This window comes from Microcebus murinus, chromosome X, assembly GCF_040939455.1.
Source record: "Microcebus murinus isolate Inina chromosome X, M.murinus_Inina_mat1.0, whole genome shotgun sequence".
Taxonomy (NCBI): domain Eukaryota; kingdom Metazoa; phylum Chordata; class Mammalia; order Primates; family Cheirogaleidae; genus Microcebus; species Microcebus murinus.
This window is the reverse complement of record NC_134136.1, coordinates 26,681,495-26,709,203: the sequence shown is the minus strand read 5'-3', so window position 1 is coordinate 26,709,203 and position 27,709 is coordinate 26,681,495. Positions and strand designations below refer to the sequence as shown.

The window sequence follows — 27,709 nt, the reverse complement described above, 5'->3', positions numbered from 1 at the left end:
AAAGTCCTAAATTTATACTAAATACCTTAATGTGCTCAAAGCTCCAAAGACCTGGTGAAATCTTTATTGTACTGAATAATTTTATTTGGGAAAGCAAATCCCAAATCTCCACTGAAAAAACAAACTGAGAGAACAAAGAGAAAAAGTTCTCATTTTGCATAAACATAGATTTCTTAAAATGTTTGCTAATGTAGGAAACAAGGTAATTTAATAAACATAGTATCAGCCAGATATTCTTTTTCTCTTCATAGATAAGGATTTACTAGGCCAATGATTCTCTCCTAGAAGACAATCATTATAACATGAGTTTATAAATTTGTTTAACTTTGCACTAGCATCTATGACCTGTTCATTACCATTTGTAAATTATGCCGAATGGTGTTACCTATATTGTCTCAGTAATTTATACTGTTGGGGTGCTTTGATACTACTTGGATCAATTCCATTATTTGGGGGTTTTCTAATCGATAATTTTGGTTACTATAATAGAATGTCTGGGGTATGACATTAGAAAACAGTTTTGACCTATTCAGTCCAAAATTATATAATGTGAAATAAATTTCTTCACTTATAAGATGTAGTTATTTTAAAACTTGGAAAACAGAGAACAACAAAGTTGCTATTAATATCAACCACTACTGATAGAGTTTAAATGTTTAGGTTTATTTGGCAAAATTTGCTAATCCGCTCTCTAAAGACTGATTTATCATCAAATCTAAGGTAGCTCATACTAGAAATCATACTAGAAATAGGCAATTCTAATTTCCATGTAATTTTATATAAGGAGGAGCAAAAATATTCCTGATTAAATAATATCTGCATTAGAATCATACTTGCAGTGTGTAATTTCAAAACATTTTTTTTTTGAGACAGAGTTTCCCTCTGTCGCCTGGCTAGAGTGCAGTGGCATCATCATAGCTCACTGCCACCTCAAACTCCTGGGCTCAAGTGATCCTCCTGCCTCAGCCTCCCAAGTAGCTGAGACTAAAGGCATGTGCCTCGAGGAGAGCTAATTTTTCTATTTTTAGTAGAGACAGGAGACCAGATCTTGATCTTGCTCAGGCTGGTCTCGAACTCCTGGCTTCAGGCAATACTCCTGCCTCAGCCTCCCTCCTGGAGTGCTAGGATTATAGGCATGAGCCACTGTGCCTGGCCAAAACATCCATTTTTATGTATTTTTTTCCTATTGCTTCCTCCAAATCCTTGCAGTTGATTTGCTGACTTCCAGAAACATGAAAAGGAAGAGATTTATTCACAAATATTTGGTAAGCTTTCATTCTCTACCTATAGAATTAATTAATCTTTTTTAGTAGTCCCGAAGTTAATTATCATCTATACCAGTATCACCAAAGGTTACATAGTTTGCATACTGTTGTACACATTTTAGAGTACATTTATTGACTTAGCCTATTTTTTTTGCTGCATTTAAATTAGCTTTCTCAATTTTACATTTAAATAAATGGTGTATTACTGTGCATGCTCTAATTATAATTATTTGGGAAATGGTGCAATAAATGTTGGTTAGATGAATGAAATAACCTAATATACTAAACGACATCAATATATAATTATCCATTGGTAAAACTGTGCTGTTCTTTAAAAAAGAAGTCTCTTGCCCATCAGTGAATCTGTTGCATGCAACTTCCACTGCTTTTTTTCATGTCTTTTATGACATTTTTCCTTCCTGTTACTACCTTCTTAAACTGCCATAGGTTTAAACTCCTTCTTTGAAGAGAGAATCAGGTATGAGCTAACTCCTTTTTCATCACCTTTCACTGTTCTTTTCTGGCTACATCCTCCTTGTAGTCACCTCTCCTTTCTTGTGCTTCTGGCTTACTCCTCGGTAATCCCTGAATGAATTCCCATAATAACCTTAGCTCTCCTACCTCATCATGGCACAACTCCCCTGTCTGAGTGTTTGAAGGCTCTTCACAGTCTGGCTCCATTCCACCTTTCCAACAGTTTTCCAAATCAAACCCTCCTCTAAAATGACAATGGAAATACTAACTGAATGTTTGACTATTATGTGGTAAAAGGCCAAAAGACATCAATATATAATTGATAAATAGACTAGAGTATAAATAACTCCAGTTTCTGGGTTACCTCATTTAGCCCCCATGACACCAAGGCAGGTACAAACATTATTCCATTTTTTGAATGGAGAAACTGAGGCACGCAAAGAGATTATATGGCTAGTAAACTGTGGAGCCGGGACTTGAACTTAGGACCCATCCTCTTAAATTGTTTTGATGTTATTAAATATATCCTATATAAGGCCTGCTGCCTTATGTGCTGATGTGCATTACCATTGATGTTATTCCTTTTTACTTGAAAGGTTTTGTCTCTGCTCAGCCTAATGTTACCTGATCCTTCAGGGTGTAGCTTGACTGATATGTCCTGAAACCATATTTAGCCTTCTCCAAGAAACCTTCTGTCATTTTACCAGACCTCGTTGATTTCCCCATTTAGATAGTTCTACAGAACAAATAATCCTTATTATATATCAGTCCACAATTTACTGTTTGCGGGATCAGCTTTGTTTCATTTCTCTGACCAAAATGAGAACTTCTTAAGGGTGGGGACTATTATTCCTTTTAAGCTTTTCCCAGATTCTTCAATGAGCAGTGGCAAGTATATTCTAGGCTCTGTGTTATGTACGGTATTTAGTTATCTCATTTAATCTTCACTGAAACTATAGGGGGTAAATGTCATTATCCTATATTGCAGATGAGGTAACCAAGGCATGACGATATAAAGGAACAAAACTAGTTCATAAAACTAGTCAGTACAGCTAAGGCTGTTCTCCCTTCTTTAAACACAAAGGCTTTCATAACTTTTTAGTCATACCACTTAATGTTTACAAAATGACTGTCTCTTTAACATATAATCATGTCTATTTTCTCCTTTACAATTAAAAAAATAACCCACTGTTTCTTATCACAGCCTTCGCCTTCTCATCTCCAATTCTCTCCAAATGGAGCCTTGATATGTGGTAGTTTTTATGGATTCAACCTGAAAGATATAATTGTCTGGCTGCTTGGTTTTCATGATATCTTTACTTAATTCTGAGCTCAGCTGATCACATCTAGATTATAGAAATAATCTTTTGTGTTTGCTTTATCCCATTATTCTTCTGAATAATTACATTCTAAAATATTTCTCTTTGATGAATGTATATACATTTGCATGTCAGATAAATATACTTCACTGTTGTTATTTAGTACTTTTAAAAGGAAGTGGGGCTGCCATTGTGTTAAATTGATATGAAATAAAAACTTTACAGAAAGACTATATATCTTTTTAAAGTTGTTTGTAATTTCCAGTGTGACTAACTTTACCCATGGGACTCTTTAATACTTTTGTTATAGGTAAGATCTCTGGATCCAATGGTATGTATTCGCTAGTCACACATGCATGAAATACCTCTATACTCTATACATACCGCACAGTGGCAATGAACTGATCTATATCATCTCTCTTCCAGTAGAAAGGAAGATTACAATGATCTAATCAGACATATTTAAAGTTCTACAAATCACTTTTTGACCACATCTCACTCACATCTTCCATAGGCTTTCACACCTCATGGATTCGCATTTGATGCGTCTCCACCATGCTTCCTCCCAGCTCTCAAAATGCCCACAATTGCCTGCCATGTAGTCAAAAACAGTATCTTTCATAAGACATTGAGAAACTCATGGACACTGATCTCCATCTTGATACCCAACCCTATTCTTCCTCTCTTTTTCTGTATCTTTTCATCTTCTTAATTAAGACTACACACTTCCAATGGAAGGATCTCTTTTTGAAACATATTTATAAGTGCTAACACATACATACTCCAAGTGTAAAGTAAAGCCGGGCACAGTGGCTCACAAATGTAATCCTAGCACTCTGGGAGGCCGAGGCAGGCGGATTGCTTGAGGTCAGGAGTCCGAAACCAGCCTGAGCAAGAGTGAGAACCCATCTCTACTATAAATAAAAAGAATTAATTGGCCAACTAATATATATAGAAAAAATTAGCCGGGCATGGTGGCACATGCCTGTAGTCCCAACTACTTGGGAGGCTGAGGCAGGAGGATTGCTTGAGCCCAGGAGTTTGAGGTTGCTGTGAGCTAGGCTGATGCCACAGCACTCACTCTAGTCTGGGCAACAAAGCAAGACTCTGTCTCAAAAAAAAACCAAGTGTAAAGTAATATTACAATAAATAATAATAAATATTTGCAACATAAAGGCTACAAATGAAGAAACTTATGGTACAGTTTACTATTTGATCTGTAAATAGAGCTACGGTAATAACATATAAAAGATAAGTCCTATTTAAAAATGTGTCTTTCATGTTGAAATCACCCAGCTAACCAAATGCACAAAACTTGTTTAGATATTTATCCTATGGCTTCAATGACATTTGAAGAGGTAATTAACCAAATCTTAGCAAATGAAAACATAGACTATAGATACAATCAAAATGTATCCAAACTTTTTTTTTCTGTTATAGGTATATTTTTGAGAAAATAGTGAAAGACTGACAAATACTTCAAGGAGCTGGGAATTTGTGTGGTGTGGAAGAGAGATTATGTTCTTGGCACAAAACTGGATAGACTCCATCTTTAACTGCTTGCTTTTTTCAACGTTCACCCAAGAAGTTCTCAAAGTGTGGGCTGAAGACTCCTGGGGGCCCCCCAAGATCATTTCAGGGGCTCTCCAAGGTCAAAACTATTTTCATAATAATACTGATGCTTTTTTTTTTTTTTGCCTTTTTCTTTCTCATTCTTTCATGACTATATGGTGGAGTTTTCCAGAAGTTACATGACAAATGATATTGTGTTAGATTGAATACAAAAGCAGGAATGAAAATCAAGCTGTTTTTTTATTAAGTCAGACTTTGAAGAGATTTGTAACACTAATTTTTCCTCTTCTAATTTTTTTTTTGAAAATATAGTTACTTTCCATAAAAAAATGTTACTTATTTTAACATACAATAGGTTTATTATTATTTTAACTGAATTAATAAATAATTTTAAAATTGTCTCAGTTTTAATTCTAATATAGTAAATGTCAATATAAACAACGTATATAAATAAGAGGTATTCGGGTTCCTCAATCATTTTTAAGTGTAAATGGGATCTGAGATCAAATAGTTTCAGAACCTCTGATTTATACTTTACCATGGTGATCTCATTCAAACTCATATGCTACAGGTTGAATTGTGTAATTAAGGGGGGCATTCTATAATATTTATTTTAGAAAAAAATAATAATTAAGAGGAGGTCATACTGGAGTAGGGTGGACCCCTAATCCAATATGACTGGTGTCCTTATAAAAAAAAATTACCATGTGAAAAAACAGACATGTACACAGGGAGAATGCCATTTTCAGATTGAAGTAATGCTGCCACAAGCCAAGGAACTATTAGAAGCTAGGAGAGGGGCCTGGTACAGATCCTGCCCTAGAGTCTTCAAAAGGAGGGCGGCTCTGCTGACAACCTTGTTTTGGACTTCTAGCCTCCAGAACTGTGATACAACATATTTCTGTTGTTCTAAGCCACTCAGTGTGGAGCATTTTGTTATGGTAGCCCTAGCAAACTAGTACACCATAACTTCAATATTTAAATAAAAACCAATGATCCCTAGTTTAGACCTCTTTCCTGAGTTTCATACTCACATATGCAATGACTTCTTAGACATTTCCCATCTTTACATGGCATCTGAAAAACTAATCATGATCAAAAGGATACTAATCATTGTAACTCTCCTGAGGACGAAACCTGCTCTATTCCTGAATTTTCTTTCTCCATGCAGGGCACCACCTTCCTTAATGCCTCTCTCCCTAGATTCACACATCCAATCAAACACCAGAGTCTGTCAGTTCTAACTTTTAACACTCTCTTGTGATGGTTAATTTATGTGTCAACTTGGCTGGGCCACATTGTCCAGATATTTGGTCAAACATTATTTTGGGTGTTTCCGTGACAGTGTTTTTGGATGAGCTTAACATTTAAATCAATGGACTTTGAGTGAAACAGTTTGCCCTCCATAATGTGAGTGGGCCTCATCCAATCAGTTGAAGGCCTGAATAGAATAAAAAGACTGATTTCCCCTTAGCACAAGGGAATTCTGCAGCAGATGGTTTTCAGACTTGAACTGCAACATTGGCTTTCCCTTGGGTCTCTAGCCTGCCATCCTACTCTGCAGATTTTAAACTTGCCAGTCTCTATAATTATTTGAGCCAATTCCTTAAAATAAATCTCTTTCTCTCTCTCTCTCTCTCCACACACGCACACACACACACATATCCTATTGGTTCTGTTTCTTAAGAGAATTCTGACTAACACGCATCTTACTGCTCACTTTTCTAATCTCACTGTCACTGCATTAGTTCAGGCCACCATCATCTGTTGTCTTGAGCCTTTTCCCCTTCCAAGTCATTCTTTCTGATGCTGTCAAAATGATCTTTCTAAGAAACATGAGTATGTACATCACTTTCCATATTATAAACATTCATAGGCTTCCCATAGCTTTCAGGGTAAGACCCTTAGCAGAGCACAAAAGAAACCTCACAATCTGTCCCCTACTACCTCTTCCAGTCTCTTCTTTCACTACTCCTCCATGCACATAAGGGAGCTAACTTTCAGCATTTTTCTCTTGACTTCACCTTTTAAATAACTTCCTACAAATACACATTGCCATGCTGTGCTCTAGTACTTACCTCCTAACTGAGTGACTTTCAGTAAAGACCAGTTCTTTTGATCCTAATTATGACATTTGTTTACTAAATTATGTTGATACTACTCTATTTTAACTCACCTGTTTATATAATATTACTTTTTTTTCTTCTCTTAAAATTCTATTTGTTTCCTGGGTAAAATGAGATAATAATAGTGTTTATCTCATAGAGATATTGTGAGGATTTACTTAAAACAGGCAAAAATCTTGGAATAGTGCTTGACATATGGTTAATATTACAAAGTGCTGTAATTTTTATTATTATCTCCAGTAATAGATGGTCCCTATTAATCATATTACTTTGTATCTTGTTCAGATTTTGTTTTGTTTTGTTCTTAAATCCTCTAACGCTCAGGTGGCATATGCTGTTTCATTTTTAAATTTTCAGTGTGCAGATACCTAACACCAATCACTTTCTTCTTTTGCCCTCTCTTCTTCAAAAACCAAACCAACCCAACTGAAATCAAACAACCTACCTATAATATACAGTGATTTTTGCTAAGCAAGAAAACAACTTACTTTATACAATGTGGATGCACTAGCATTTTGTACTTGGGCTCATAGCTGAGCAAGATACCTCTCCCTATTTTATTCAACTTGTAATAACAGTACTTTCAATATCTATTATGAATTGAAATGTTTGAGCCCCCAAGGAAGACTATTAATTGTCCCACCCCCCTGCCCCCAACAGATCAGGTGTTTATTTCTCAGTCATGTAAAGTACAAGGGGAGATTTCCTGGGGTAGGTGTGGAAAGATCATCACGCTCTTCAATCAATTTTGCCTTTCTTAAATCATAGCAACCAGGTCCAATTGATGGCTCTCCAGATGACTATTGTGGTCATTTGAACTTCAGTCAAACAAAGCATGATTTCTCAGGGAGGACCACAGACACAGTTTTTTGTTGCCATGCCTGTAATAATGTTAATCACTTCTGTCTATATTTCCCTATACAAATCTCAGTTGTACATGATCCTGACCACAATAATGGGAGGCTGAGAAACACAGGCTCTGTGTGTGTGTCCCAGAAAAAAAGGGATTGTTTTTTGGAGAACAGGAAGACTCTTAATTGTTACTTCACTGTCAATGGATATGTGCCAACAAAATAAAATTAAGGGCTAAGGTTCATCTCCTCACACCAATTTTTCACTTTTCATCTTGCTCTCTTCTTCTCTCACCACTGCCTCATCCAGAACATAATATACTATTGTAAAATAAATGAAGAGAAAAAGATTGTTTCAACAACATATCACCTTGCATTGGTTATCAAAAATCCTGAGTGCTCAGTGTAGGGTGGTAAGAAATAGATAGCATCTTGAAAGCAATTTGACGCAAGTAACTAATAATATTGTGAATTTTCTACCAAGAATACAATTATTTATTTTATAATCAAAAAATAAATAAGTACAGTTACTTTGTACTTTATTCATCTTTTGAAAAATTGGAAATACTTTCATACCTTTATTTATATCAATGAGTTGTTTCTTTTTCTTCTGGCGTTCCAACTTCTCTTGTTCAGCTTTCTCTTTTGCAAGCTTTGCCCTTCTGGTCTTCTCTTCCATTTCTCTTCTCTTATTGTTTTCTTTCACTGCTTCCTGTACATATAAATAAAGTCAAAATGAAAACCTTTCTATTACTTATATAATGAAGAAGTTGTACAGTTTTAAAATTACATAAATATGCAGAGATGGGAAGGTATTATAACAGTCTCAAGGTGTGTGCATATAGTTTTGAGAGAGACAAATAATTAAACATAAGACATCTTTTCTTGAAAAAAAATTTAGAAATAACTCAGTCTTCAATCGCCATTACTTTGAGTGTCAGAAAATTAGGACATAAAGGTTATAGATTTAATAGTAAATATACTTTCTCCATTGTTGAAATATGAAATAGTTTTGATACACAAGAATAGGCTTAATATGGAATTATGGCTAAGCAAGTATTTTACCCCTTTATTATATATTTTTCTGTTATCTGCAAAATTGAGATAAAAAAAAACTACCTCATAGGATTTTTGTGAGGAAAAATGAGATACATATATAAAGTATTTAGAACAGAGCGTGATATATTATGATCAAGAAATTTTACTCAATGATAGTGATGGTGGAGGTTGTGGTGCTAGTGACAACGATTCCATCTAATGATGCATGGCATGAAACTATCAGGAATATTATCACAGAAAAGGCATAGCTGCAAGTTTAATATTAATATTTCCTCAAAACACTGTAGGCTTTTAATCAATTTGTCTCTGGCTATATTTAAATGGAAAATATTTAGAAATGCAGAAACATATTTCAAACTACTCTGTTTTATTTTGGATAGATTATTTGTGGTACTCAAGTGAATGAGTACATGCCAGTAGATGGTATTAGAGAAAGTTACATTAAAGTGATCACCTGGTAATAAGAATATCAACTTTCTTTGAGTTCAGACAAGTCACTAATGCAGAGACATATCAACTGCAAGTTCCTTCCATCAAGTTGCTCTGTTTTATTCCTATAATGATTGATTAGATATACTTCATAGCATGTACAAACTATTTCACGAAAACTATCTTGTTCCAAAAAGCCTAAAGAAAAAGACTCAATTACAAGAATACATTTACAAGGCTTTGCCTGGAGGAGTTTATATTGAAATATTTTTTTCTTCATGTTAAAAGACACAAGAGTTTAAAATAGCCCTGAAATCACTTCCAAAAATCTCTGGACTTGCAAGAATTGACTTCCTCCTACAAAATCTAAATGATTTTCCCTTCATTGGTACCTCCCCTTTCTATTGTCCTTGTTAGGCTAATACCCCTAGCAATAGGTTAAGAGCACAAAACTACCTGGCTACTGCAGACAAACTCAAAGACTACAACTTAAAACTGGCATAGCAGAATCATAATTTTAGAGCTGGGTTTCTCAACCTCAGCACTAGAGTCATTTGGGGCTAGATAATTCTTTTTGTGGGGGCTCTCCTATGCACTGTGGGATGTTTAACTGCATCCCTGGCCTCTACCCACTAAATGCTAATAGCATTCCTCTGCAGTTGTGACGAGGGAAAATGTCTCCAGAGATTGCCAAATGTCACCTGGATGGCAAAATTGCCCCAGGTGGAGAACTACTAACTTAGGGGGTTTCATAAAGATAATTTATTCACAAAAAATTACATAATACCTACTCTGCTAAACCAGACTTCCTTTATAGATGTGGAAACTGCATTCCAAATAAGTTTAAATACTTGCCTAAGGTCACACATTTATATACCTGCAAGGCTGGAAAGAGAACCCATGTCTTTTCACTCCTAGTTTAGTGTTTGTTTTATTCTTCAAGGAAGAAAAGACAATGTGGAAGTGACACCAAAAGAATAACCAACAACAATAAAAAATACATAAATAAGACTTCATCAAAATTAAAAACTTGCTCATCCAAAAACACTGTCAATAAAGTGAAGAGACCCACAGAAGGTGAGAAAATATTTGCAAACCATACAGCTCATAAGAATATAGCAAGAACTCACAACTCAACAGCAAAAAGACAAATAACCCAATTAAAATGGGCAAAGGTTTTGAACAGATATTTTTCCAAAGAAGATAAACACATGAGCAATAAGCATATGAAAAGATGCTCAACGTCATTGATCACTAGGGAAATGCAAATCAAAACCACTTCACACTCACTAGGGTGGCTATAATTAAAAAAATAAAAACATATAATAAGTAAAGATGTAGAGAAATTGAAACTCTTATGCATTGCTGGTATGAATGTAAAAATGGTGTTCATTTTGGAAAACAGTTTGGCAATCCATCAAAATGCTACAGTTACCATATGACCCAACAGTTCCATTCCTAGGTATATACCCAAGAGAAAAGAAAATATATGTTCATATAAAAACTTGTACAAGAATGTTCACAGTAGCATTATTTCTAAGAGCCAAAAAGTAGAAACAATCCAAATGTTCATCAACTGATAAATGGATAAAAAAATATGATATATATTCACACAATAGAGTATTATTGAACCATAGAATGAAAAAGAATGAAGTACTGATACATGCTAAAACATGGATGAACCTAAAAACATTATGGTGAAATAAGCTAGACATAGAAGGTCACATATTGTGTGGCTCCATTCATTTGTAATGTCCAGAATAGGCAAATACACAGAGGGAGAAAGTAGATTAGTGGTTATAAGGGGAATGAGTAAGGGAAAATGAGAAATAACTGCTAATGAACATGGGGTTACTTCTGGGGGGTGATCAAAATGTTCTGGAATTAGATAGTAGTGACGGTTGCGCAATCTTGTGAATATACTAAAAAATCACTGAATTGTATCCATTAAAAAGATGAGTTTTATGATATGTAGATTATATCTCAATGAAAGTTAATAACATTAAAAAAATAGATGTCCTAGAAAGGCAGGATTGAAGTAAAACTGTAATTGGGGGGGGGGGGAAGATAATGTGAAAAGGCATCACATATTCAGACCCTGATACTAATAAGCTATTTGATCTTTGGTAATTAACATGAGAGGAGGCAAGTAGCAGAGAAGAGAGGAGAGGGTAATGATTGTGTATGTTTTATTACTGATCAAATTTCTAATGTGGTAAACAGTTACCAAGATCTGGGTAGACTCTTATATTATCAATCTATTAGGTTGTTTAGCTGCTGAGTGCCATAATTAAGAATCTTTACTGCAAGTTTATTAAGATGGGGATTGGAGGACAACTGGTAACTTGCCTTGTATTTTTCCTTTGTTCTGATAATAACAGCTACTGTTTAATAGAAATCTATTATGTACAACGTGTTTTAAATATATAATTTCTAATTTCAAATATGCAATTTCTAATGTTTATTTTTTAAAAAAACCTTGCAGAAACTTAGCTTCAGGTAGGTTAGATAACATATTCAAGGCTACCTAACTACTTAAGTACCAGAACCACCTAGGGTTTGGTTGGCATTCCCATCTATGTTCATTTACACTACCATAATGCCTCCCAAGTAGAGCTGCCAAATAAAATACAGGATACTCAGTTAATTTTGAGTTTCAGATAAACCATGAATAATTTCATTAGTATAAATATTTGGGACATATTTACACAGAAAAAAATTCATTTAATATTTGGGATACTTCAATACTAAAAAAATATTCACAGTTTATCTGTAATTTAACTTTAACTGGTCATACAATATTTTTATTTGATAAATCTGGCATTTCTGTTTTCAAGACTGTGTTGTTATTGAACCAAACTAGTGTCCAGTCACCTGGCACAGTAAGGCCAGATACTGGGGACAAGAGCTACAGTGGCAGAAAGAGATATTTTTATTTGCAGGGTCTCATGCAAGGAGAACAAGCAGTTAACATTAAAAACTCAAACTCCCTGATGTCTTAAAGGGTTTTTAAAGGCAGGGGTAAGCCAGGCCCAAAAAGGCAGGATATCCTGAAGTGGGGGGTGGGGGCCATAGGAATGTGAGGATGAATGTAACAACAACAAAGAATGGAGGTCAGAGTTTAATTCCTCAACTCCCCCTTATCTGCATTTTCCATCTGGCTGGGGGTTCTGAAAAACAACTCAAGAACATATGTTAATATGCCATCTTTTATTTTCCATAGGGAACCAAAACACCAAAACACCTCATGACTTTGGCTTCCTTGGAGGGCCATTGTTTTCATCAGGTTGCCCATTCCACTTTTCAAGGCTAGCCAAGTGTCCTGGAACGTTCCTTGAAGGATCTCAAGATTTTTCCTTTATTTCTGTGCTTGGGGGCCCAGCAGGCCCCTCAGAGGGGTCCCCGCTCAATCTCAGTGTTGATGTTTTATAAGTATCTTTTGATAGAGTTAACATCATCTAATAAAGACAGTAGAAATGATTATCAAAAAAAAGCCCACATCTAAACTATACTTTGAAAACAGAAATGTTGATATAGATTATTGATAGGCATTATGCTGTCCATGGACTTGAATCATGCTATTTCTGTAGCATTCTTCGTGTATGTATTATTTCTTGAAAATATAGAACTAGGAAAAGTTTATATAAAAATAAAACTGACATAATTTGGAAAAGAAGAAAATAAGGCAATAGATTACATTTCTGTATGAAAGGGAACCTTTTAACGGGCACTACTAAAGCAATATGAACATAGATCTAGTAAAAGATAAAACAGATCAAGTAATAGGTCCATCAATTTACAGCTTAAATGTTTCAAAAATAGATTTAACTCCAAAACAATCACATAATTTGTAATGGCATGTGTAATTGTAAAGAAGCCAAATGGAACAAAAAAATAATTTTTGTGGTTTGGCATTAATGAAAATAAATGAAAACATTTATAAAGTCATATATTACTACTCAAACAATACAGCCTGTGGAGTAAGATTCTGGTCCTGATGTCACTAGTTCTGTTTTCATGAAGGCCTCATGCTGAAAAAAACACCATATTCCTCTTGGTGTTTTTACTATTAGGTTCTGGTTTTAGAAAATTAGGAAATGCATGCTTGTTTAATTTTCTTTCCTTAAGAAAAAATTGTAAAAGAAATATTAAAGATGATTTCACATCAACAATCTTTAGTTTTCAAAACATTGCTTAAGTCTCCTAACAACGTAAAAGCTGATGGTGAGAGAAGTCTTTTGAGGGATGAGATGTATTCTTATCCTAATTCTTAAAAAAATGAAAACCAAATAATCAAAAGAACAAAAGCAATAGGAGTAAATTTAAGGGTAAAAAAAATCCCTTAAATAATTGACTACGATTAACAATACTTTATACGTGTCAAGCCTCACTAAACATTTTAAAACACTAACTCATGAGTGCTTAAGCATCATTCTCAAGTAAGCATCAATCATTATTTTTCGGGGTTGGAAATGTCAACTGATTAGATTCTGTCATTATACAGGATGGTGCTGTTAAAAGGACGTTAATTGAAAAAGTGTTTTGGTAGTAACCTTGTACAAGATAAGAAATATGTTTATAGAAAAAAGTCTTAGTTTTACTGGCATATCTATTTTTCAAGAGTCAGTAAAAAGTATAAAAGGAGCAAAATATGACAAAAAATGTGTCTAGAATTTACTACAAAATATTCACCAACCTAATTTTAAATCTCTCCCTGAAATCTCTATTGCCTTGCTAAAAAATGTGAATAAATTAAAAATCTTATTTCCCTTGCTGTGCATAATTAACAAATGAGACCTATGGACTAAAAATGTCATATGCAAAAAAAAAAAAAAAAAGCTCATGTAAATGCTAAGACCTCTCATTTATTCCAATTAAGCTTTGAGAAATGGATGAAACTGGTTCAGAAAATTCCAAGGAGCTCAGATGCCAGCCTCATTCACGTCAGGACTGCATGAAACAAGCATCTTCCAACCTTGTCTTGCTATTTGAAAACAAAACCCAGCACTACCACAATCACATCAAAAATTCCTTGCTTCAATTGTCTGCAACGGCTTGCTATTCCAGTGAGTAGAGCAGAAACACTTTACAAGCACTGTGACCTCACTGAAGCCTGAAGGTATATTTCAGGGATAGAGAAGTGAAACAATTAGTGCGGATCCTGGAGTCAGACAAATCTGTTTTCAAATCCAATCACTTATCTTAAAAAGTATGTGACCTTGAACAAGTTAGTTCATCTCTTTGAGTTTTAGTTTCTACATCTGCAGGATAAAGATACTGCTACTGAAAGCACAGGGTTGTTAAATAGATTAAGTGAAATAACTGCTCATATAAAACAATTAAGACAATGCCTGCTACAGAAGAAATGCTCACTATATGGTAGCTGTGATTATTATATATAATAAAACATCTGAAGGTTTAAACAGTAAGAATTTGGTCACTGACTTACAAATGAGCATATTTGTTTTCAATGGTTTATTCTGCATGAACCCCCTCCTTCTTTTTTGGGAAGCCACGAGGACATGATCTATGACTAGAAATATACCATCCTCATGAAGTCTACCTTCTTAAGCTTATTATGATTTTTAACTGTACCATATTATTGGCATCTAAGGTAATTTTACAAATCCATATATGTCACTTGCTTGGCATTCAAGCAAAAAAATACAAAACTAGAAATTTATTCATTTTCTCTTTTTGGTTATGTATCATTCTGGTTATCTCTGTGGATATAGTTGGCAAGACTTTCAATTCATTACAGTATCAGAAGTTCTGTGGATGGTAGAGTCACATAAACATAAAAGAATATAAATTGGAAATGTCCTGGCATACTGAGATCGCAATGAGAAGTATTTCTTCATTCATCAGGGATGTTAGGATTCAACAGTGATACTAAGACAAATGATTTGGCAACAGTATAAAGAAACCTGGTACATATTATTATATATTGAAAACCTTTTTATATACATGAGTCACTGAGATATCATTTTTAATGAAAACTCAACAAAATACGTGAAATTCTCTCCGCATTTTTAATCTTAAACTCTCTTAGCACCTGATTCTTTCTTAGCTTTAATTCAAATCATGCTTTTAAGTTTTTTTTAAAACTTCTTTCCGTTTTATGCTAGATACTTCAGAATTTTACATTGTTTCATTTAATCACCTCTTTTAGAAATCACAGAGAACACTTAAAATTTATATTCAAGAACCCCGGAAAGAGATACTATAAATTTCTATCTTTCCTAGATAAGTACGATAATTCTAAGGTTTCATATTTTTTTTTTATGCATCTTGTTGATAAGATTTTTTAAAATTCCTGACTTGGAATTTTATGCCCAGAGTAAAAATAATGGGAAAGTGGTCTCTTTATTTTGTTCATTTGAAGTTGGGATCCATAATCCAAAAGTTCTAAGTGGAACAGCAGACGCAAGTGAACACAAGATGGCTTCAAGGGGCTGAGAGATCTGGTTTAAATTCTAGTCCCTCTAGAGACTCCAGTGCTTTATCCCCTTGGGCCAGTTACTTAACTGTGCTAACCCTCCTTTTTCCTGATCTGTGAAATAGTCATGTTGTACACAGCAATGTTTAGGTCATCAACAGACAGTGTAGACAACAGTGATTCCGTAGGATGTATGTACAGTATGTAATACTTGATAATAAATGACTGTTACTGGTTATGTGTTTACTATACAATATTTTTTATCATTATTTTAGGGAATGTACTCTTTCTACTTCTAAAAAAAGTTAACTGTAAAGCTGCCTCTGGCAGGTCCTTCAGGAGGTATTCCAGAAGTCATTGTTATCACAGGAGATGACAGCAGCTCCATGCATGTCACTGCCCCTGAAGACCTTCCAGAGGGACAAGATATGGAGGTGGAAGAAAGTGATATCGATGATCCTGACCCTGTGTAGGCCTAGGCTAATATATTTGTGTCTTAGTTTTTAACAAAAAAGTTAAAAATGTCCTTCAAAAATTGAAAATTAGGAAAAAGCTTACAGAATAAGGATATAAAGGAAATATTTTTGTATAGCTGTACAATGTGTTTGTGTTTTAAGCTAAGTGCTATTACAAAAGAGTCAAAACGTTTTTTAAAAATTTAAAGGTTTGTAAAGTAAAAAAGTTATGGCAAGCTAAGGTTAATTTATTACTAAAGAAAGAAAAATCGTTTTTATAAATTCAGTGTAGCTTAAGTGTACAGTGTGTACAAAAGTCTATGGCAGTATATAGTAATGTCCTAGACCAGGGGTCCTCAAACTTTTTAAACAGGGGGCCAGTTCACTGTCCGTCAGACCGTTGAGGGCTGGACTATAGTTTTTAAAAAAAACTATGAACAAATTCCTATGCACACTGCACATATCTTATTTTGAAGTAATAAAACAAATGGGCAAAAACACCCGCATGTGGCCTGCAGGCTGTAGTTTGAGGACGCCTGTCCTAGATCTTCACATTCACTCACCACTCTCTCACTGACTCACTCAGAGCAATTTCTAATCCTTCAAACTCCACTCATGTTAAGTGCCCTATACATGTGTTCCATTTTTTATCTTTCATAATATATTTTTACTGTACCTTTTCTATGTTTAGACATGTTTAGATACACAAATACTTAACCATTGTGTTCCAATTGCCAGTAGTATTCAGTACAGTAATGCTCCATACAGGTTTGTAGCCTACGAGCAATAGGCTATGCCATTTAGCCCAGGTGTGTAGTAGGCCACACCATCTAGGTTTGTGAAATAGACTCTGTGATGTTCACACAACAACGAAATTGCCTAATGAATGCCTTTTTCAGAATGTATCTCTGTCCTTGAGTGATGCATAACTGTACCTGTACTTCATAATGCTGTTTGTGATTTAATAATAAACTGCATATAAAGCTATTAAGTTACAGGGCCTGGCACATAGAAAATGTTCAATAAATGGGGTGGTTATTATTATTATATTATTCCACATATCGGCAATACTGATGTCCCATGCATCAGTATTGCATGGGTCTATACTCCATTTCAGGGTCTATACTCCAACCCAGGAGCACGCCCACGTATACGCATGCACACTCTAGAGAAGGAAGAATTCGTTTTGATATGGAAATCTTGCAACATCAGGTAAAAATATGAAGAAACAAAATATACACTCTCCTCTCTTACCCACCAACTTTGAACAGACAAAACAACTTGTCTTCCTGTGTTGTGAGAAAAAAGATATAGGCAGAATGAACAGTGGGATATTTTTGGGAAAAATTCTTGGTGTTAAGATACCATATTTGACAAATTTATGAGATATAGAAGATTAGAGATTAATTTGCTATTTGGACTAATAAAGAAATTCACACATCATTCTACCCAAGATTCAACATACTTTACTGGACTGTGGCATAAAACAAGGGATGAAAGTTCCTGGGGGAAAGTTGAGGATACTGGGGGGAGTTATTGTTTTGTTTAACAAGTGAAGTTAGTTTGGTCACCTCCCCGAAAAAAAGAAGTGCACAGTCCAAAAAAAGGCCATTTGATTGGGAAAATGGGAGTTTTCTTTTATTTCGTTAGGGTGCATTTGTCTCAGAATGAGGAATTCACTTAGTTTGCCTAAACGTTTACAGAGGGGCCAGGAGAATTAGTCCACACTCAGTCTTCTCCCCCAGGCTGTGCTAACTTTCTTATACTTTCCCTGGCTTTACCCACAGAAGGCTGTTAGCTCTGCTAAAAAACCTTCACTGAGGGATTTCAAATATGAGATAAGATGAATGGTAGACAGTTTTTGCTTGTTGGTAGGGTTCTCATTTCATTCTAGTCATAACAGGAGACAAAATCGGTATTGATAGAAAGAGGTTGTCCAGATTAGTGAACAAGGGTTATAGCAGCAGTTTCCTTTCCCTGTCTCAAAGATGTCCCGAGCATGACAATGAAAAGGAAAGGCAATTCTATATGCTGCAATGCTTTATCATTTTATGAAAATGTTCTTTTTTAAAACAAACAAAAAAAATCTCCTTCCTTCTCTTTTACTCTGCTTCATACAGTTGCACGACATATTCTTTACTTGCATTGTGCTGGCTGCTAGTGATACTTTTGAAATTTGCTGCAGTTGCCTGGAACCAAGGAGAAAAGAGTTGTTAGGAAACACAGGTCCTGATGTATGTTACCACTAACTGATGTAGGCTGAGGTCCTTAGTTGTTAGTAAAAGTGGGTGAGAATCCTAAACAATAACAAAGGTAAATCAGGACTCATACATTTGTCCAGATCTTTTTCACTTCGATTTGAGAATGATCATTTTAAGTTAGAAGTGCGAAAATATAATGTGAGCCAGGATGAGCTTTTCAGCATTTGAAGAAGGAATCGAACAGCCAGATAGTAAGAGAAAAAAAATCTACATAAGATGGTGGCAATGATTCATTAGAATTTGCAACTGCAGCTGAGGACAAATTAAGGCTTTCCATTAAAGAAAGGAAGGAAACCCACTCTTTAATTAACATCCAACAACATTAGATATTCCTTTTTCTATAGTTTCACTGTGTTTAAAGGGCATATTGGATTGAAGGAGTCATGACAAATGCTCAGGGCAAAGAATTTTCAGCTGCAGCAACTAGATTCTGAGAGGCAATACCTCTGAAGACTTTATCAGCACTCTAATACAGTAAACTTTTTCTTTCCCAGAGATTTCCACTTATTATGGTACAAGTGACCTTTAAAGTTCCTTTTATGAAAGATCTCATAAATACTTCATCAACCAATCAACTACGATTGCAACAGAGAGGTGTAACTTTCCTCCTCACTGGGGTAATTGAAACCTTGATTAGCTTGCTCAAGTAGTTAGGTGCCTCAGTAAAAGACACTGAACAAATGCATGGATACTGCAGTTAGATAGGGATTAAAGTCATGCTTATTAACCTATGTAAATATGGCATGAATCATAGATGCATAAGGGGCCACAGGTAATCTGCTAAACCAAGTCAAACAAAATAGAAATTCTCTCCTCTCTTTGCTTCCTGAAATACTATGTTCCTTCCTTCCTATACACAGCTTGCTCTCTATCTCCTTTCTAGGCTACATTTTCCTCTCCCACCCTTTAATTTTCACCTTCCCCTAAAGCTTTGTCCTCATGTATGCCCCCTTCTTTTTCTAACGGACAATCCATTTATTCCTATTCATAGTTGCAAAAATATAGTGCTTCCAATAGCCTATAAGGCCTTGCATGATCTGACCCTCTCATTACTTCTCTGGCCTCATCTCCTCAGCCATTCTGCTCCAGCCCTAAGGGGTCTCCTTCACTCTCCCCTTTACTCTTGCGTTCCCTCTGCTCTCGAATATATCCATCAGGTCTCTGCTTAAATGTCTCCTTATGAATGGGGCCTGCCCTGACCACCTTAGCAAAATAACCTCCTAACAAACCTCCTAGCTCGCTCTTCTCTGCTATTATCTTCATAGCATAAAAGGTCAAAACCTAGTTAAACTTAGATACTCTTCACATTTGCTAAGAATTAGCAGCTGGAGCTAGTGATTTACATAATAATAGTTTTCAGCCTGGGAGTTCTCAAAACATTAAATTATAGAGAACATCTACCCACATAGTTCCCTACACACCCCATATTTCTTTATTGTGGAAAATCATAGCAGCCTTGAAAAAAACATTATCCACCTTCAAATGGTGAGTTTCTTTCTAATCATCTATAGGTTATGGTTCACTGACATCTGCATTTATTTTCTTTAAAATGCCAACGCTTAGTGTTTCGGAGGCCTGATATCTGTGACATTTGTCACACTGACATAGCTCAATATTCTGCTGAGGAAATTCACTTGTGTAGAGATTAGTGTTTACATAGAGCCTCCAAGGTTAAAAGAAATGTGCTAATTTTGAAAATGAGGTCTTTGTTTTGAATGAGATATTTGCAGGCTCCACAAACATTAATACTACATAGCTTTTCTAGTAATCTTTTGGTTTAAGACAAAACCATCTCAGGTTCTCTGGTTTATACAAAAAGGTTCTTGAGTTTATTTGTATAAATGACTCCCTTTTGGCAGAGGGGCAACTCATAGAAGAAACTGATCTGCTGCTGGTGAGGGAGCAAGTTGAAGTGAATTCAAGTACATGTTCACTGAAGTAGCCCTCTTGTATTCAGCACAATGAGCTTATTGTTCAGCCTTCTTAGGAAACAGGTAAAAAATTAATGTATCTTTCACATGCATTACATATCTGGAGGTTTGACAGACAAACAGATCTTTGCACACCAGCATAGTCGTGAAGAGAATCTCAAAGGTAAATTATTAACAAGAAGAAAGAAAAAAGACTTGTTATGTGCAAATATCCTTGGATATTAAACTTGCAGTTGGTTACAAAGTGGTCATGCACCGATAATGAAGGCTGGCTGTGATCCCCAAGGCCTTCTTTTAAAATCTGCCTTACAACTGCAAAAACATGTGATCTGAAGTTGGAGGAAAAACTGTCTCTCCCGTCACAGTCCATTAGAATGCTGAACTCTGATTAGCTAGAAGTTAATCTGCAATCTGTAGCATGGAAAAGGTTTTCAGATGCTGCAGGTTTCTGCAGACACATTTTTCTTAGTAGGTATTTGAGTAGCCCTCTTTCCATTTGGGAAAGAATAACAATTAACAAGCCTCTATGGAACTCTATTGATTAAAATCTACAAAGCCCTTAAAGTGACTATAGGAAATTAATCTATAACCTTTTTTTGAACCAAAGGAACAAAATGGAATTCTAAAGCGACTGATACAATGTTTTAATGGGAAAATGTCTTGGGCAGGCATGGGTGGAGGGAAATGACAAAACAAGTAGTATGTTACAGGTCTGAAACCTGAGTTTACTGCCTTAATGCTGTCACCATCTTAGAAGATGGAAGAGGCAGCCCAATCAATAGGTTTTTGATGAGACCAATTTAGGCAGGGTGAAAAGCACCTTGGAGACTTGGATAAGAATATCAAATTACCTTGACAAGTAGAATTATAGACTCACAGAACAGGAAGGGCCCTCAAGAAATGCTTGCTCTAGTCTTCTGCCTGTGGATAGGGTTCCATGACCTCCCTCAGGAACCTGTTCTGATACTTAATCACTTCTAAAAGGAAATACTTCCTCATGTCTCACTAAAAGCTGTCAGTTTTTAAAGCCTTTGTCTTGTCTATTGGCCTCTGTGAAATAGAAACCTGGTCAATATCTTCCTTAAAAAATTCTTCATGGAGGTATAGCTTGTCCTCAGGAACCACTATAGTGTCCGAGTTCCACGAAAGTAAAGCTAATCCTCAAATGCAATGCCCGTGAATTTCCTAGTTTGTAGAATAACAGATGGGGAGAGGTATGGGGTAGAAGAGGCCCTTGGGAAAATCTGTTTGGCCTCCAAATTAAGTCACTCAATACCATTTTCTAGAATAACAAATTTCTCAGAGACTTCTTTCCATAAAGTTAATATGTTTAGATTTTCTTCTGGGTCGTATCTACTTTTTAGACTTTATTTTTAAATTATAGGCTTCTCCATCCTCATATGCCTCCCCAAACAAGACAATGATAAAGCTGGAAACAATACTTTAAGAAATGTGCTATCCAGTATCTACAAGTTTTCCATGTTCTAATTCTCCTAAAATAGCATGTGTTTTGTAACATTTTGAAGTGCAACTGTAAAGTTCTAAGATATATCTGTTGAATCCTGTCTGTCAAATAGCCACCTGGGGAAGCCATAAACTTGTTTTGGTGAAGGCCATTACTCTGTGATTGAAACTCTTCTTTCAGAACTGACCTCTGAATCAAATGAAATCAGTATCATTATTTTAGATTCACAGTAATTTTGACCAGAGATTTTGTTACCCACTTTGATCTTGTATCTTATTCATAAAACTTGCCTCAATATCGCTTTTGGCTATTTCCAAAAATCAAATCTACCCTCAAATTGCAAAGATTGAGTATCCCTGGAAAGATCTAAAGCACATGCTGAATAACTCTTAGGGAAATCTAAAACAAGAGTTCCCAAAATATTTAGGGCAGTATCATTATCTTCCAATTAAGATAACAAGAGGTATAAAATTCCTTTGACTGTACACATTAGTGATTTATCATCTTTAAAAAAAGTCTCATTTCATATACTGCTAATTCATGATTAGCACTGTCCCACTAAAAATCAAGAATCTTTTTCTAGTGTATTTGTGCCACGTTCTTTTCTATATGCTACCTGTTTGATGCCCTGAATTTATATCTTACTAATTCCTAACTGATCTTGATCCTATTTCTGAGAGAACACACACATCCAATAAATTCTTTTTTTAATGAGGTGTTAGAAATCTCTGTAGACATATCACCATTGAGAATTTATCTCCCTTGTGTGTGATGGGAAGGACAGGGAAAGGAAGAAGAGGCCACGGAAGCAAATAAAACTAAGAGAAAAGTAGCCTGATTAATAATACCCAGTGACTGTGTCTTCATTGAGAAGCAGAAAACCATTCATTCATTCATTATCTACCAGATATTGTCACATACTAATCTAAGTCCTGGGGAATCAGCAATAAGCATTATCGACAAGGCTCTTTCACTAATGGCACTTAGGAGTCATACAAAGAAACACTAGAGTGTTATTTCTCTTTTGGGCTCTCTCCCAGATCCACTTGGGGCACTGTCTTATGGTTAGTTGAAAGAGTATTCTAGGGTCTAGAGCAGGGATCCTCAAACTGTGGCCTGCCAAGGACAGCCCACTGGGTGTTTTTGCCACCGCTGCCTGTCCTGCTTAGCAGCCAACTCATCCCGGGCCCACAGTGCACATGTGTGGAATGTGTGCCTCACTCTCCAACGGTCTGAGGGACAGTGAACTGGCCCCCTGTTTAAAAAGTTTGAGGACCCCTGGTCTAGAATTTAGATCCTATATTTTTCAATCATCCTTGAGAATGTATGTCACATGAGAGGGAATAAAAATCTTAGTGAATACAGTGATAGTCCTTTCTCTTTGACTACAGGGCACCGATTCTTACATAGAAGTAAATTAAAATTGTTTTGCTTAATTTGCTTTTCACAAAGCCATCTCGACAGCCAGTAAGAACTGCTATTTTAAGTAGAAAGTGATTGTTTACTAATTTGTTCTCCTATCTTCCAAGATATTGACAGCAAAATGTCCTTCCAGTAATTATGTGGTAGCACCTTTCCCTTTATTGATGTCTGAACAATCAGGGTAATTTTCATATATAGAGAAATATATAAAACACTAAAAAAAAAAAAGAATGGAAACCAAGCAACACAAATTAAAAAGGGAGCCTTGAGGAGGCATGGAAAAGTATGGCAACACAGCACCTAGGAGTCACAGTGGCCCTTAAATTAACCTTATACCAACATGTTACGTTGTTGGTAAGGGAAATGAAATTTTCATTATTAAGAGAGTGAACATACTTTTCAACCTCTCCCCCTCAGATTAAACTGGAGACTCCAAGGGCTGCTTCACTAACCACCAGTACAAGATGCACTCATCCTATCTTATATATAGTGTCAATGTATCCGTTACATATTTAACATGCATTCAGATATCCATATATTTCCTTTACGTACATTTGCTTCCATTTTGGCTTAGTTTAGCAGCTTGTGAAAGGACAGGCTCTGTGTTGGTTTAGCTTACTTCAGGTGTGATATTCTATTCAGATAAGCACTCTTAAATATAAGGCTCACATAGCACCTAATACAAAGGAGGCATGCAGTAACTATTTCTTACTTAATGAAGACAGTGTTGATTAATTTAGAGTAAATACTAGACCAGCACGCATATGCAACAGCAAAATTCTTACTTGGGTTTATCCTTTTTGACAGTTTGGGCTTTTTTTTAAAGAGCTGTGCTTAATTTATGGGCTAACAGACTCTAAGGGCAGAGGAAGATTCACCACGAAGATAAGGAAGCAAAAGCACTAGGACTTCTCACTTTCATGGGAGGGAAACTAGCAATGGGCTCACCTGGCCATGTGTTTTTGTACAATTTGCCAAATAAACAAACAAACCTTTTTTTCATATTCCTTTTCTTAAATGGTTCCTGCAGAATTGTCAGGTCTTACAAATCTGGATGCTCCTCTGTTTAAAGGATATATAAAAACCTGAAAGAGAAGTCTGATGAAAAATAGAAAAAGTGCTAAAAGTTTGGGAAATGCCAAACCATGAAAAAAAAAAAAGAATGATAATTGAGCTCAGGGAAGACTGAATTAAGGGATATAACTATAATCATGAACATGAATTGGATATTTATTTAAAGGACAAGGCTTACAGGATAGCTTCCAGATTTCCACAAGTCAGAATAATAGGGCCTGTATTTAAATTTTTAAAAAAGAAACTCTGAGAATCAAAAAGAACTTTGCAAAAAAGATGGCAAAGCAATGGAACCAAGTCAAATTATGAAACTGCTTTCTCTAGAAAATTATTTTAAAGATTAGCTAGTTAGCTGCTGAAGGGTTAGGGAAAACATGGCAGGAGCCTGAGTTATTAAGATAAATGCATAGAGAATTTCTCAGTTTCTATTCTAGGATATTCTGGCTCTATAGGTATATGTGTCTAAGTCATTAGTTTATAAAACAGGAAAAATAAAATGAATATACAATTTCATGTCTCTCTTTGACATCTTGAATCTTGGGTATGCTATAGCAGAGAAAGTTGATCTGTGAAAATATCTGAAAACAGTATAGTGTGGATCATTTCAAAACTGGATTTTGATGGGATAGAGGTCAGAGCCAGAGATATTCTGCTTTAAGACCCTGTTTTCCAAACTAGAAATAATAAGGGCATTGTTATAGAGTAGTGATTGCATTCTGGGAAGCAAGCCATTCCATCTGTATATGAGCACTACAGCTACATTCCACAGTGTAAAACGCATCTCACTTGTGATTATATCCTTGATCATGACCTAGATTTGGCCAAATATCACTGCTTACTTACTGATGGGAATATCCTTTTCTTACTATGCTAATGATCTACTGCCCTCTCCTTTACCTCCTTCCTCCCTGGGTACTATGCCATTATTTATAGATGAGTATTCTAGCTTCATCATGAATCTTCTGCTTAAGTTGCCTTATTTATTGGTATAGAGGGATTTTGCCATTAGGCTTGACATGTTGGACAAATAACTTACAAGAGGATTTAGGGAGTTTACAGACACACTGGATTTTATTTCCTGTACAAAACTTTGTAATAATAAATGTCATGCTTTAAGACATGGAAACTTCTGCATAATGACTTTTTGACTCATAGATACTCTAGTATAATGAAATTGTAGTGTTAATTTTTGCATATTGTGTATATACTTAAGTACTCATAAAGGTAAAATATGACACTCTATGGTATACTTAAGAAATTTAATATCACTAAATTTTATCCTATAAAATTTATGACTATTTCACTTTTTTAAAAGTATAGCGATTCCCTAAAAGAGAGAAGTTGGAAACTTTTATTCTCTTTAAAGGGCCTTTGAAGATGGTAAGACTTAGAGAAAGTAGAAAAATCAGGTATATATTTGAAGAACAGTTCTTCTTTAATTATTTTTATCATAAAGAGGAAAAAAAATCCTAGCAACATAAGCGGGTGAGTAGCTGGCTATGCATAAATAATGAAGATATACAGGGTCACAGTCGGTCATAAATGAATAGTAAATCACAAAGTGATGCTGACAAATGAGAGGTTTGATACTGGAATGTACAAATAAAATGAAGTAAACATGAGGTACTTCCTGTGCCTATCATTAGCTCTGCTCAAGAGTTATACCCAGAAAATAATAGTTCACTTTGGGATTTCACAACTTAGAGTGATGGGGTGAAAGATAAGTTGAAGTACTCAAGGCAAATATTTGCTGAATCAATATTGATGAAGAGTCAAGAAGTCATTAAAATAATGAAAGATTTGGGGGCAGGCACGCTGGCTCATGCCTATAATCTTACCACTCTGGGATGCTGAGACGGGAGGATTGCTTGAGCTCAGGAGTTTGAGACCTGCGTGAGCAACAGCAAGACCCTGTCTCTAGTAAAAATAGAAAAATTAGCTGGGCTCAATGGTGCATACCTGTAGTCCAAGCTACTCAGGAGACTGAGGCGGGAGGATCATTTGAGCCCAGGAGTTTGAGATTTCAGTGAGCCACTCCACTGTACCTGGGGTGACAGAGTGAGAGACTGTCTCAAAAAAAGAAAAAAAAAAAAGGGGATTTTGAAAGACTGGCAAAGACAGAGAGAGAGGGAGAGAGCAAGGACAAACAGCTGGAGGGCTTTGAAGGATTTAATCCAAAAGGCCATTTATTATTACAAACATGGTTACTAATCAATAAATATTTGCTGGTTACTTCTATGTGTCACACACTCTGCCGGGTAATAAAAATTCAAAGATAAGTGAGACACATTTACTGTAGAGGAATTCATGGCACAAAGAAGCCAGGTCTGCACACCACTTATTAAAATGAGTGGAGTGTTATAACCACCACATTACCAATGTGATATGAGCTGAGCATACCAAATAGGGAGAAATCAATTCTCCCAGAATTGGGGAGAGGGTATTAGGAAGGACATAACTGAGATAGTAGGTAATAAGTGGCGTCTTGAAGGTTGAAAATGATTTCACCAGGTAGAAGGGTGATTGCAAGTATGATTGTATTCCAAGCAGAGAAAAAGGATAGTGGATGGAGAGACTTAGATTACCAAGGGTTTCCAAATGCTAGTTTAGACTTTACTGTCACCCATTAAAGGCTACTGAAGGTTTCTAAGAAGGTGAGTGTTCCAATGAGACCTATGTTTTAGGAAAAAATATCTGGCAGCAGCATAAAGACAGTTTGGAGAGTGCTAAGACTGAACTTGGGCCAACTGAAAAAAAAATATTGCAGTAGTCTACAGAAGAGATGACAAATACTGAAACTAGGGCAGTTAAAGTGAGGATGAAAATAGAATAGATTTGAGAAACATTTTTCAGGCAGAATCAACATGAGATGGAGTCTGAACAGGTGTGAATAGTGAGCGAAAAGAAGATATCAAATTGTGTCATTAAACCAAAGGGAATGTGGGAGGAAGTTAGGAAGAGATGTAATGAGTTTCACTGCTAAATTTGAGGTAGTTGTGGTGAATCTGGTTAGAGGCATTCAACAGACAATAAGCTTCAGTTTAGATCTGAAGAATAAGATCACAACCAAGGAAAGTATAAAAACCATGAGAATAGATAGAAACTGCTAAGTAAAAATTATGCAGGAACAAGGTAATACTTGTATTAAAGATTGAAGGAAGGGAATCCAAAGAAAGAGACTGAAGAGATATTTCTACTGAAAATCAAAACCAAGAAATCCTGCCCTCGTTATGAAAAAGGATTATTCTAATGATCAGGCTATGTATGTACCATACAATAAGGTAGAGTAGGGGGTAAATCTGGAGTATGAAACATTTATTGTATACCTATTATACTGCAGGCACTAAGTGAGATCAGGACTACAGGTTGCGCATAACTTGAGTCTCACAGAGTAAGCGTGGGGTCACCCCGGCAGTCATCTTACTAAGCATGCAAGGTTAGTACAGGATTTCTGCTAAAGGGGCAATATATAAAGAAGTAAATGTCACCTGGAAAGGGGAAATCAACAGCTGAGTTGATGCCACATCTCTGCCAATGAAACTCCCAAATTCCCATCCACTTAAAAGC

The 27,709-nt window shown here is 35.7% G+C and overlaps 1 protein-coding gene across 3 annotated transcripts in view; it reads right to left on the bottom strand.

The window, feature by feature from the left end:
* Positions 1-27,709, bottom strand: part of DIAPH2 (diaphanous related formin 2) — an 824,298-nt gene that overhangs the window by 190,142 nt on the left and 606,447 nt on the right. For all 3 annotated transcript variants that reach the window (XM_075999380.1, XM_075999381.1, XM_020285092.2), the window contains one exon: positions 8,184-8,319. In XM_075999380.1, the coding sequence (XP_075855495.1) occupies positions 8,184-8,319 (136 nt within the window). The remainder of the gene's footprint in view (positions 1-8,183; positions 8,320-27,709) is intronic.